Source organism: Osmerus eperlanus, chromosome 3, assembly GCF_963692335.1.
Source record: "Osmerus eperlanus chromosome 3, fOsmEpe2.1, whole genome shotgun sequence".
Classification (NCBI taxonomy): Eukaryota; Metazoa; Chordata; class Actinopteri; order Osmeriformes; family Osmeridae; genus Osmerus; species Osmerus eperlanus.
This window is the reverse complement of record NC_085020.1, coordinates 21,489,901-21,501,952: the sequence shown is the minus strand read 5'-3', so window position 1 is coordinate 21,501,952 and position 12,052 is coordinate 21,489,901. Positions and strand designations below refer to the sequence as shown.

The 12,052-nt window shown below is 50.7% G+C and overlaps 1 protein-coding gene across 5 annotated transcripts in view; it reads right to left on the bottom strand.

Moving 5' to 3' along the window:
- Nucleotides 1-12,052, bottom strand: part of ubr3 (ubiquitin protein ligase E3 component n-recognin 3) — a 44,583-nt gene that overhangs the window by 21,235 nt on the left and 11,296 nt on the right. For 3 of the 5 annotated variants that reach the window (XR_009929794.1, XM_062457791.1, XM_062457792.1), the window contains exons 20-27: nucleotides 11,884-12,025; nucleotides 11,684-11,788; nucleotides 10,934-11,104; nucleotides 9,247-9,279; nucleotides 7,715-8,160; nucleotides 5,343-5,431; nucleotides 1,723-1,872; nucleotides 644-777 (exon numbers count right to left, since the gene is read on the bottom strand). Coding sequence is in view for 4 of the 5 variants with exons in the window: in XM_062457791.1 (XP_062313775.1) it covers nucleotides 644-777; nucleotides 1,723-1,872; nucleotides 5,343-5,431; nucleotides 7,715-8,160; nucleotides 9,247-9,279; nucleotides 10,934-11,104; nucleotides 11,684-11,788; nucleotides 11,884-12,025 (1,270 nt within the window). In the remaining variant the exon portion in view is untranslated. The remainder of the gene's footprint in view (nucleotides 1-643; nucleotides 778-1,722; nucleotides 1,873-5,342; nucleotides 5,432-7,714; nucleotides 8,161-9,246; nucleotides 9,280-10,933; nucleotides 11,105-11,683; nucleotides 11,789-11,883; nucleotides 12,026-12,052) is intronic. The other 2 variants (XM_062457793.1, XM_062457794.1) reach the window with 1 other exon arrangement.

Here is a 12,052-nt window from a genome sequence, read left to right as displayed (position 1 = left end):
ACCTTAACCACCACCCACGGGTTGCCAGGTCGAGAACGCCCTCCCTGTAGGCCACGCTCTCAAAAGAAAACCCTCCCTGTAGGCCACGCTCTCAAAAGACGTCCAGCTTCTCCCTGAGTGGCAGCAGAGGAGATTGGGCTTCTCCTAATGCTGACTGAACTCTTCACAGGCTGGGACTGGACATGTCGAGGTGGAGAGGGCATTTGGCTCTGCTAGGAGCTGTAAATCCTCCATGTCGTAATCCCTTTCTGCTGGAGCAGGCAGAGACAGGGGCCGGGGGGACTGATTCACCTGAACCTCAGTCAGGACAATGTGGGACACAGACAGGATAGGAAGCCCAGTCTGTCATGACTGAGTGTGAAAGAGGCTTAGGGATGGAGAGGGCTGGGTTGGAAACGCTAGCTCGAGTGCTACATGGATCCTTTCACTCGGCAGGTCAAAGCCAATGACAATTGGAGGAGAGACATGAGGGGGGGGGGGGAGAGAAAAGCTAAGCAGAAAACAGAGTGAAAGAGACAGCGAGATCGACAAGAAAGAAAGAGAAAAAAAAGAGAGAGAGGCAGGCAGGAGAAACTGAAGGACAAAAAGTCAGGCAGAGTGGGCGTGTTGTGGGAGTGCGTCAGAGAGAGAGAGAGAGACCTACATCTTTGAAGAAGCGCTGCATGAGGGTGAGCCTGACGTCGTGCGCCGCGCCGCACGTGTCGGCGGGGTAGACGTGCTCCTGGTCGCAGGTGGGCAGCTTCTTCGCCTGCTCGCCCCTGCAGCGGTGGCCCAACACTGCACAGCAATCAAGGAACACAGGACACGGAACGCCGTTCACTCTCACTCGTCACAAAATGAATAACGAGCTATCAGGCGCGCTATTTATAGGTTACGCATAATATTTACATAAAATAAATCAAGGACAGTGACAGACGGGACAGTGTGCCGGGCTCAGGCCTGCCGGCGATCCTACACAGATGTTTTTCCATTCCACGTCCGAATGGAAAGCGACTGCTGATAAATCAGACGCGGTAATGACAGCTCATTTCCAGCAACGCAGTCGCCGTAATCAGAGGCAGTGAAACCATTCTGGAGAAACGCCCAGCTGAAAATGATTACGCCGGTCTCCCGTCTGAGGAAGGGCAACGTGACAGCGTGAAATAATGAACCTTTAAATTTGTCACTTACGATTTTTTACATTGTCTTTTGATGGGACTGCGTGGGACAACAGGTGGTAGATGACATAAGGTGTACTCCCTGACCTCGAGGAGAGGAGTGCGCCGAAAACGACTTATTACTCCACTAATTGCTAATCAAACACAACGTTTATTTTCGTGACAGTGAGTGATACTGCTCCGTTCGCAAACACGGCACAGAAATTACCTCCACGCAGCAAACCGCTCTCGAGCAACGCAACCTGGGATCAACATGAATGATGAACGACCCAATTAAAACAACAGCTAACCTGCCTATTAAGATGAGCCGTCCAATATGGCGGAGTTAAGCTTCCATGAATGACTATTTTGGTTTAATAGGCTGGACCGCTGATAGGGGAGTAGATTCTCATATCTGTGAAATACACGACCTGTTCATTTGACTCCCCCTCCTGCTGTTTCATTAGCTGGGTGTTTAAACAGAACTACAAATCAGGACGGCGGTGTGAACAAAGCCAGGCCGTGTAGCCCATTAATCGAGGTGCGTCGGGGAGCGCGGGGGAGTGTGGGTAGTGTAGTTCCTGACCTGAGGAGGCCTGGAGCAGGACCACCAGGCCTGTGGGCCGGTCCTCTGTGGAGGGCCCGCTCTGGCCACATATCACACAGTCATACAGGACCTCAGACTCCATCAGCTCGGACGCTCCCATGTCCATGGCTGCTTCAGTCTCAGGAGATTCTGACAGGAGAGACAAAGGAAACACAAGTTTACTTTTCAGTCCGTACGAAGCAGTTCATCAACATGCAGCACTGTGCACACGTCTTAGGCAGCCGAGGTTTTTGACAAGAATATTGTGTCATTTATTTCGTTATAATTTTGTCTTCTGTATTTGTGGGGCAGTATAAAAGTGCAATGTTGAGAACAGTTCCGTATTTTCATTTCATTATTTCTTCATGTATTCTTGCATCAGAATATTTGTAATGCACATGCTCTGCAGGTTCGGGTGTACTGTTGTCCAAAGCTGTATGAAAACATTTAAAACAATGATCAGGCTTTCTGATCTGTTGACATAAAACTAACTAGCTGGAGTTGGGGGACAACCACATCGGAAGAGGAAGACGAGCTTGACAAACCATGTGTAAAGAAAATCAAGAAAAACTGAACCCCCCCCCCCCAAAGCATTAGGCGGTAATGTTGTGTGAAGCTCTCCTCCTCTGGGCAGGCTAAAACACTGAGGCGAGAAAGCTCCATTAGAGTGAGAGGATCGTGGTCATTCCAAGATACACTCGCTCTCAGGGAAATAACACCATGCTCAATTAGGTCGTTCTTCGCTGCTTCACACCAGCTCGATGACAAGCTGTGTTAGAATGACGGCCCCCAGTCTGGCCTGGTCTGCTAGAAAAAAAGGGGATTTTTCTAAATGGTCTAATAAAGAAAGGGTTCAAAGGCTAGCTATTAAAAGAAGTAAAAGAGTCCCTTTATCAGGACAAAATAAGGTCTCTTGCTGCTTCTGTCATGTTTCACGAGCACTCTGCCTTACACAGCCTTAGCTTTCCTCGAAAATCCCTCCCTATTCTGTGGTGCACAGAAAAGAATTATTTGGAGAGCCTGGCTGTATCAATATGTACCGTAGAAATGCAACTCAGTTCCCTGCTTACTGACACATCGCCAGAAATTAATGACTGATGTGAAATTAGTTTTAAATGTTAAAGACTGCGTTCTATGTGAGCAGTAAATATCGTGGCGAAATGTCAACCTGTGTTGGAATTGATTTATCGCTTTTTCTTTTGGACAAATGTGATCTCGAGAGAGGTGGTCATGTTCTGGGGGAAATGGAAACTGTTTGCGTTAGATGTCAACGCAAGAGCTTTAGCCTTGGGCTATCAGTGTACCCAGCCGCTCTGGGTAAGGTGTGTGTGTGTGTGAGGACGCACAGGGGACAAGGGCTCCACTGTTACTATAAGGGACTTGTGACATTCATGTTTTTCCATCATCACACAGACGTGATGACGCCTGCAGTGAATCTAGACTTTGATTGCTTTTTGTCGACTGGTGTTTGGAGTCACAGGGAGTCTGAGGTGCCTTTATACGCCACACTGGCCGTACCGGAGGGTCGGTCTCATTTGCATAATATGAAATATTATTTCTGTATACACATTAACCTCAAAGTCATTGTCAAGCACTGAAGGGGAAAAAAAAGCCAAGCCACTTCTGGTCAAAGCAGATGCTCACAACATCTGTTACTATACACGAGTCAAATCCATAAATGCTCTGATACTATCATGGCATCCCAAATCCCATTTCTGGTATACGAGCATTCCAACAGGACCCCTCAAGTGGCACATGACCTAACCTGCAAGCCACACTAGAAAACAACTCGAAAGGGGACATGAGCAGAAGCTAGTGCATGAAACACAAGACCCTGTTTACAGCCTGATCTTGGCTTTGCCACAGAGCATTCAGCTCTGAAGCCAAAGAGCCCAGGAGAGATTCATGTTTGAACAGATGCTTCTGCAGTCGGACCAATCTGCCTTGTTAAAATTCCAGAGCAAATATTTATATCCCCTATGACCTTTGATTCAATCTGGGAAACAAATGTAGCTCGCCAAAAGACCTGGGCCCATCCTTTAAACTGATAAGATGGAAACACTAATGTAGAAAAAGCTTCAGCACGTCAGCTGGGACACGTGCTGACGGATGTGGCTGCTCACACACACACACACACACACACACACACACACACACACACACGCACACGCACACACACACACACATACACACACATACACACACACACACACCGCTCTGCAGGGTCACACACACACACACACACCGCTCTGCAGGGTCACACACACACACACACACACTGCTCTGCAGGGTCACACACACACACACACACACACCGCTCTGCAGGGTCACACACACACACACACACACACACACACACACACACACACACACTGCTCTGCAGGGTCACACACACACACACACACACACACACACACACTGCTCTGCAGGGTCACACACACACACACACACACACACACACACACACACTGCTCTGCAGGGTCACACACACACACACACACACACACACACTGCTCTGCAGGGTCACACACACACACACACACACACACACACTGCTCTGCAGGGTGTGTTTGGGCCCCTACATTGGGGGGGGGGGGGGGGGGGGCTACATAACGCAGGGGCCAGGTGTCAATTCAGGCCTGGGACATTTCCTGCATGTCCTCCTCCTGCATGTCCTCCCCTCTCTCTCTCTTTCTGCATTCCTTTCTCTCTCTCTCTCTCCAACGGTCTCGATCAGTAAAGCTGAAAATAGGTTGAAATAAAAGTATCTGTAAGGGGCCGTTTCTGACTTCCAGGCTGGTGGAGGGTCTGTGAAGCCGGCAGGCTGGAGCCAGGGGGCGGCGAGGAGCATCGCCTGCCCTGCTGGACGGCCACAGACGCAGGGCTAACTGGTACCCACCAGCCCCGGGCCTCACAGCAGCTCCGGATCACAGGGAACATTATTCATCCACTAACCACAGTGTGTCAGGGTGGCCCCTGGGAGCCCAGCCCCACCATTAGTGCTGTGATCCGCTGTGCCCTCAGCCAGCACGGCCCCCAGAGGAGCGCTGCCCTCTCAGTCCTCCTAACCAGCGCCCCCCAGGGAGCGGGCCAGCTCAGGGCCGCCGTCACCTTGCCACACTCAGGCAGGGCAATGATGGCTATATTTGAGCCCACAGCTCCTCCTCTGCTTCAGGGACTCAGTAGAACAGGTGCACAGTGTCCTCAGAAGGACGTTCAGAACAGGGGGCCGTTTTAGTGGTAACATGGTTTTATAATCTAATCTACATTTACATTTTACATTTAGTCATTTAGCAGACGCTCTTATCCAGAGCGACTTACAGTAAGTACAGGGACATTCTCCCCGAGGCAAGTAGGGTGAAGTGCCTTGCCCAAGGACACAACGTCATTTCGCACAGCCGGGAATCGAACTGGCAACCTTCAGATTACTAGCCCGACTCCTTAACCGCTCAGCCACCTGACTCCCTGATCTAGTCTAAAACGTTTTAAAAAAATTCACCCAAAAGTAGCGCACAAACGATCAAATAAAGGTGTCTTATGTCTGCCTCCCGTGCTCTGAACAGGAAGCTCTGCTGCTGGGTTATGAGTGATACCGCTGGACTACTGGAGCCCGTTCTTACCCACGTCCATGGCCGTCTCCATGAAGCTCTTCTGCCTGGAGGCAAACTCAGCCAGCAGCTTCTGCTGCCTCTCCCGGGCTCGCTGGCGTCTGGAAGGGAAACACACGCCCGCGTTAAGACACGCCCGCGTTAAGACACGCCCGCGTTAAGACACGCCCGCGTTAAGACACGCCCGCGTTAAGACACGCCCACGTTAAGACACGCCCACGTTAAGACACGCCCACGTTAGCACTCCTAAGTCCTGGCGGGCCGCCGGCATCACAGGACCAATCACGCTGGAGCGAGCTGGGTGAACGCTCTGGAGGACACCGTCGCCGCATGACCACGGCATCATGCTTATCCACGGGGAGATCATCGCCATAGCAACAGCTTCCATGGGAAGTGTCTCTATTGACCAATGATCACCCTACGTCACACCACTGTCAAGCATGCTCAACTGCGCATGTCGGCTGCAAAAGACAAACTTCTCCCGGGTATAATACACTTGGAGTGTCGATCAGGTCATCATAATATGATTCATATATCTCTGGCCACTGGATTTCAGAGCTTGACATTAACTTTTTGAGGCACTTGTCCTTTGGACAAGTACATTTACGTTTCATTTGTCCATGCATAAAAGTCACTTGACCCCTGATACCTTTAAATAGCCTGACCCAGTGATCGGGCAAAACTAGCCCGGCTAACGGAGGTCACTTTCTCAGGCAAATGACGAATGAAACAGGCTCGGTTAAAGAAATCCGAGATGCTGACTTTCTTCAGCAGGCTTGTATCTACAAAAGGCAGTCCTCCCTGACGTTTATAGTGGAGAATGGAGTGAAATACAACATTGTGCACACTGCAAGTGAGCGACCCGAGTCTGACTGAGGCTAACAACGTCAAAACAGTGTAACGGGGACGCAGTCTCACTCAGATTGCCAGTTTTACACAAATCACAAAAATAATCACAGCTGGCTAAAAGCAGAATTCCCATATCTCTTTAAAAGCTTCCCTGCTTGACTTTTTAGGTGTATAATTGACTGTAAAACTGTAAAATTATGAACTTTGTGACATGACGTGAGGACATGGCTGCCGCATAAGGCTATGCTGTCTACCGGGCGACATTCTCACTCAAATTTCAAGACTTCCGTAACCCAAATCAAAATTCTGATGTGACAGATCAATGGGGAATCGCTTTTTCTCTTAAAGGCTGTCCTCCTCGACCTTTTTGGTCTTTTTAAACCGAACTATTTGTATAATCCGTGTACTTCTCTAGCCATTATAAAGGCTATCCTTTCCCGGTTTTCTGCAGCCACATTGCGCGCGCATGTTTACAAACAAATAATTGGTCTATAGTGTACCGTATTTAGAGGGTTTAACAGAAAAGTCTCAGTGAATAGCCCCCCCTCCCAGGGCTACAGGTACACTAGCTGACACACAAAACAAGCGTCCCACAACTTCCACAAGGTTACATGTGGGTGTTAGCTAGCCGTTGCTGACAGCTGAAACAGCAGCCGGTGCAGGCTGGAGGGGCGCGGGGCCGACGGGAAAATAGACACCCTTAATAACAGGACGTAAACGAACCCTGACAGGAGGGCCACAGCCCAGCGCTTACAACCTGACAGTCCTGTGGGCGGGGGGCGGGGACTGGCGGCGCACCCAGTTGCCCCCCCCCCCCCAGTTCTTTCACTGCTATTCGCTGGCTGTGGGCGGTTGCCGTGGTAACGGCTGCAGTGCTCACGCACGGGAAGGATGCCACCTTTGTCTTTGTCGGCAGGTCGAGTCAACCTCAAAAATAGGTCATCATGGAGCGCTCATAGCCCATTCCATCATCGTTAGAGGGGGGAGGAGACAGAGGGGGGCTGGTGGAGGCGGGGGGAGAGGAACCACCAAATCACATCGGATTCATCTTCATTGCGATAACTGACAATCTCCAGTCTGCAGGAGAGCGCTGGTTTGATGCTGAATTCAAAAGGTACGGGCTTGGAGCCATAGTTGTACCAGCTACATCAGGAGAGATATGGGCCAAAGGCCCACCCTTCTTTTACTCTCAAGCCGGGTTTCTGTTAATCACAACCTCTGGGGTCATTTCAGTTGTATCCTTTATGGCACTGAAAGGATCTCTCTGACAGCTTTCATCTGATCTACAAGTCATATCCGCCCAGCACGGCACTTACACCACTTTGGCTCCAAGCCCTTACAATCTACCCTTCTCTGAAGGAGCCCTCGGACAAGAATGGATTCAATGAATAAATATCACGTTGTGGCAATTAATATAAGCTAATAGGAGATCACGACTCCTAATGGCTGTGTTTAGGTGCGGTCTAATGATTGATAAACAGATCCTGGTCTTAAGGGAGGTTGTGACAGTACTTCCTGCAGACCGAGCCCCTCACCTCTCCTCCTTGTCCATGGTCTTCTTGTCGGAGGGGCTGTTCTTCTTCGGTGGTACCGGAGGACACACCTTCCCGCAGATCTCCTGGATGCAGCGCCGGCTCTGGCGGCTGCGCGTGGCCGCCTTGGTGAGGATGCGCTCGATGGCGGTGATGCCGTCCCCGTGGGCGTGGCGCCCCGTGTCCATGTCCTCCAGCCAGGTGGCGGACAGCGCGCTCTGCTTGGCCGACAGCTTCTGGTGCAGCTTGACGAGCAGGGACACCATGCTCTCGCGGATCTCCAGGATCTCCGTGACCAGCTGGGGGGGCGTGCCGGGCGGGACCCAGCGGGTGGACGAGCTCTTGGGCCGGGCCGACTGGCTGGCCTCGGTGCTGCTGCGGTTGATGATCTCCTGGAACTTCCTCCTGCGCTCCGCCACCAGGCTGAAGACCTGCGCCTCACGCAGGTTCTGCATGACGGACACACACACACACACACAGAGAGAGAGGTTATGTCAGGGCAGATCCAGGACCACGCTTCCCTTCATCCCCCGGGGCGCTAGGAGGTCAGGCTGAACACCTGCGCCTCCCGCAGGTTCGACACACGGCACAGGAAGTGATGTCACACGGGGCAGGTCCAGGACCATGCGGAGGACACCATGCACACGCACACATCTCCAAATCATCTCACAAACCATGGCTGTTTAGTAGACACAGTCTACAGTAGAGGAATTGCTCCAGTCATCATCTTTCCTTCTTGCTCCCCCCATCCTAATCTGAACCCCGTCTCTAAACAAGAGCCTGGACAGGCTAGTGGGTCCGACACACACACACACACACACACACACACACTCACTCACTCACTCACTATCTAGTGAAATTACAACTTCACTGACAGCCCATCCAGCCCTGATGCATCCCGACTCTGACGATAATAATATGCCAGTCCTTCAGTTTTAGACAGGCACGGCACACATATCAAAGTCAAATTAAATTCCCATTATACAAATCCAGCTGACTTCTCAAGTACCTGTCCTGAGAGTGCTGGCTCATGCTCATGGGGAACATTTCAAATCATCCTGCCCAAACCCAAGACAAGTCTTTGAAGGATGGCAGTGACCTGACCCAGCCTGGGAACCAGGCCGCTGTTAAATAAACATACATCATACAGCCCAGTCATGGCTCCATCCATCACACTGACATGCAGTTAAAAAGCATTTACCCAGGCTCACATTATACACTGAATTAGTTTCAGCCGTTGAGAGGGGGGGGGGGGGGGGGGGGCGATGGCCCATCAGAGCACAGCAGTGTACACAACACAACACACACGCACACACACACTAAACACACCATGGGAGACTTTCACCGTCGTATCAATACAGCGACAATTATATAGTAAAACAAACGGGCATATAAACACACACACAGGGGAAAAGGAAAACAAAAGTTTGGAGAGGCCGATGCGACCAGAACAGCACACCACCACCAGAGTCTGTGAACACAGACCATGTCTGGTTAGAGGACAGGAGACAGCACACTGAGATGCAAGAGGCTACCTCTCTCCAGTTCCCTGTCAGCCGTCTGGAGTTCTGTGGGACGAAAAGCAACCAAAACGATATGCATGGGAAGACTACTTCTAGAACATACAACCACCTTACGTCTCAAATTCCCTCATCTTCAGAGGTGACACGCTGAGCACTGCTCCTGCCACCAGCATTACAGGCTGTTTTCTCAGACACAGATTAAGCCTTAGTCTAGGACTAAAACATCGAATTCAATAGAAAACTGCATTGAGCTTGTTTGTTTAGTCCTAGACCAGGTTTCGCGTCTGCGAAACCAGCCCTACATGTTGTAACCTCCATGTAGAGATACGTAGCGGTTTCTACAGTTTCCCTGTGTTCCAGGACTCCAGTTTCCCCCTGTGTTCCAAGACTACAGTTTCCCCCTGTGTTCCAGGACTCCAGTTTCCCCCTGTGTTCCAGGACTCCAGTTTCCCCCTGTGTTCCAGGACTCCAGTTTCCCCCTGTGTTCCAGGACTCCAGTTTCCCCCTGTGTTCCAAGACTACAGTTTCCCCCTGTGTTCCAGGACTCCAGTTTCCCCCTGTGTTCCAGGACTCCAGTTTCCCCCTGTGTTCCAGGACTACAATTTCCCCCTGTGTTCCTGGACTACAATTTCCCCCTGTGTTCCAAGACTACAGTTTCCCCCTGTGTTCCTGGACTACAATTTCCCCCTGTGTTCCTGGACTACAATTTCCCCCTGTGTTCCAAGACTACAGTTTCCCCCTGTGTTCCTGGACTACAATTTCCCCCTGTGTTCCAGGACTACAATTTCCCCCTGTGTTCCAGGACTACAATTTCCCCCTGTGTTCCAGGACTATAGTTTCCCCCTGTGTTCCTGGACTACAGTTTCCCCCTGTGTTCCAGGACTACAATTTCCCCCTGTGTTCCAGGACTATAGTTTCCCCCTGTGTTCCAGGACTACAATTTCCCCCTGTGTTCCAGGACTACAATTTCCCCCTGTGTTCCAGGACTATAGTTTCCCCCTGTGTTCCTGGACTCCAGTTTCCCCCTGTGTTCCTGGACTACAATTTCCCCCTGTGTTCCAAGACTACAGTTTCCCTGTGTTCCTGGACTACAGTTTCCCCCTGTGTTCCAGGACTATAGTTTCCCCCTGTGTTCCTGGACTCCAGTTTCCCCCTGTGTTCCAGGACTACAGTTTCCCCCTGTGTTCCAGGACTACAATTTCCCCCTGTGTTCCAGGACTATAGTTTCCCCCTGTGTTCCAGGACTACAATTTCCCCCTGTGTTCCAGGACTACAATTTCCCCCTGTGTTCCAGGACTACAGTTTCCCCCTGTGTTCCAAGACTACAGTTTCCCCCTGTGTTCCTGGACTCCAGTTTCCCCCTGTGTTCCTGGACTACAATTTCCCCCTGTGTTCCAAGACTACAGTTTCCCCCTGTGTTCCAAGACTACAGTTTCCCTGTGTTCCAGGACTACAATTTCCCCCTGTGTTCCAGGACTACAGTTTCCCCCTGTGTTCCAAGACTACAGTTTCCCCCTGTGTTCCTGGACTACAATTTCCCCCTGTGTTCCAAGACTACAGTTTCCCCCTGTGTTCCAAGACTACAGTTTCCCCCTGTGTTCCAAGACTACAGTTTCCCCCTGTGTTCCAGGACTACAGTTTCCCTGTGTTCCTGGACTCCAGTTCCCCCTGTGTTCCAGGACTCCAGTGCAGAGCGTACCTGGCTGAAGGTGGAGGCCTCTGCGCTGGTGCTGGGGGGGGGCTCCTTCTTCACCTCCGGGGCCGTCTCGGGCACCCGCACCCTCACGAAGTTGATGACGTGGTGAAGGTTGGTCAGCAGGTTGGTGCCGGGGAACCAGCTGTCGTGGCAGTGCTCCTCGATGCAAGGCTCCTGCAGCACACACACACAGGACGTCACCCAACAGGAACTACACCGGGAATAATGACACTTCAAAAATGTTTGGCTTAAATAAGTAAATACAACTGCGATAAAAAAAAACTGGGGATTTCTTGAAATATGATGTGATATTTAGGCCTTTTAATACATTTTCTTAAATCTAATAATCCTTTACTTTGACACAAGATGATCCATCTTTACCAAATAATACAGCATCTTAAAAACCTTTTGAAATGTCAAAAAAGCTTGCTTTATCTGAGATATGACTGCAAACAAGATTTCAAACCTCTTCAATTAACAAGATATTCAAGACGCATTGTCTAAAAACAAGTCCGTATATCTCACTGAAATGTTACTTATCGACAAATATACTTGGTGAGATTTGTATGTTTCGCAGTGAACATGCTTCAGTCAAGCCGCAACCCGACCACAACACCACACAACATCGGGGACGCATAAGAGAGATGATATATGTGGAACATCCTGACGAATCTTTACATAGCAGACCCAGGGAAATGAAACACTGCTAACCAAACCCAACAGCCAAACCCCCCCTAATGTCCCAGAGTTCACCTCCTCCTCCTTGTCCTCCTGCACCATGTTGTCCAGGCCCAGCTCGATCAGGTACAGCACCATGCACAGGACGTGCTCCGACAGGTTCTGGTGGTCCATCCAGATCTAAACCCCAACCAGACAAGTGCTTAGAGACCGGCTGGCTGCCTGTCTGGCTGCACAGTAGGACGGGAGGAGAGGCGGGTGTTTAGACGGCTCACCTTGTAGAGCAGGGTGAAGATGACAATGTGAAGGGTTTTGCAGTGCAGCAGTCTGGCTAGGCCTTTGTAACACGGGTGCAGAGGGGTCCTCTCCTTGTAGGGTGGCCACGGGTTCCCTGTGTGCATCCCTGACTGCTTCAGACTGGAAGGAACAAACGACACACAACCC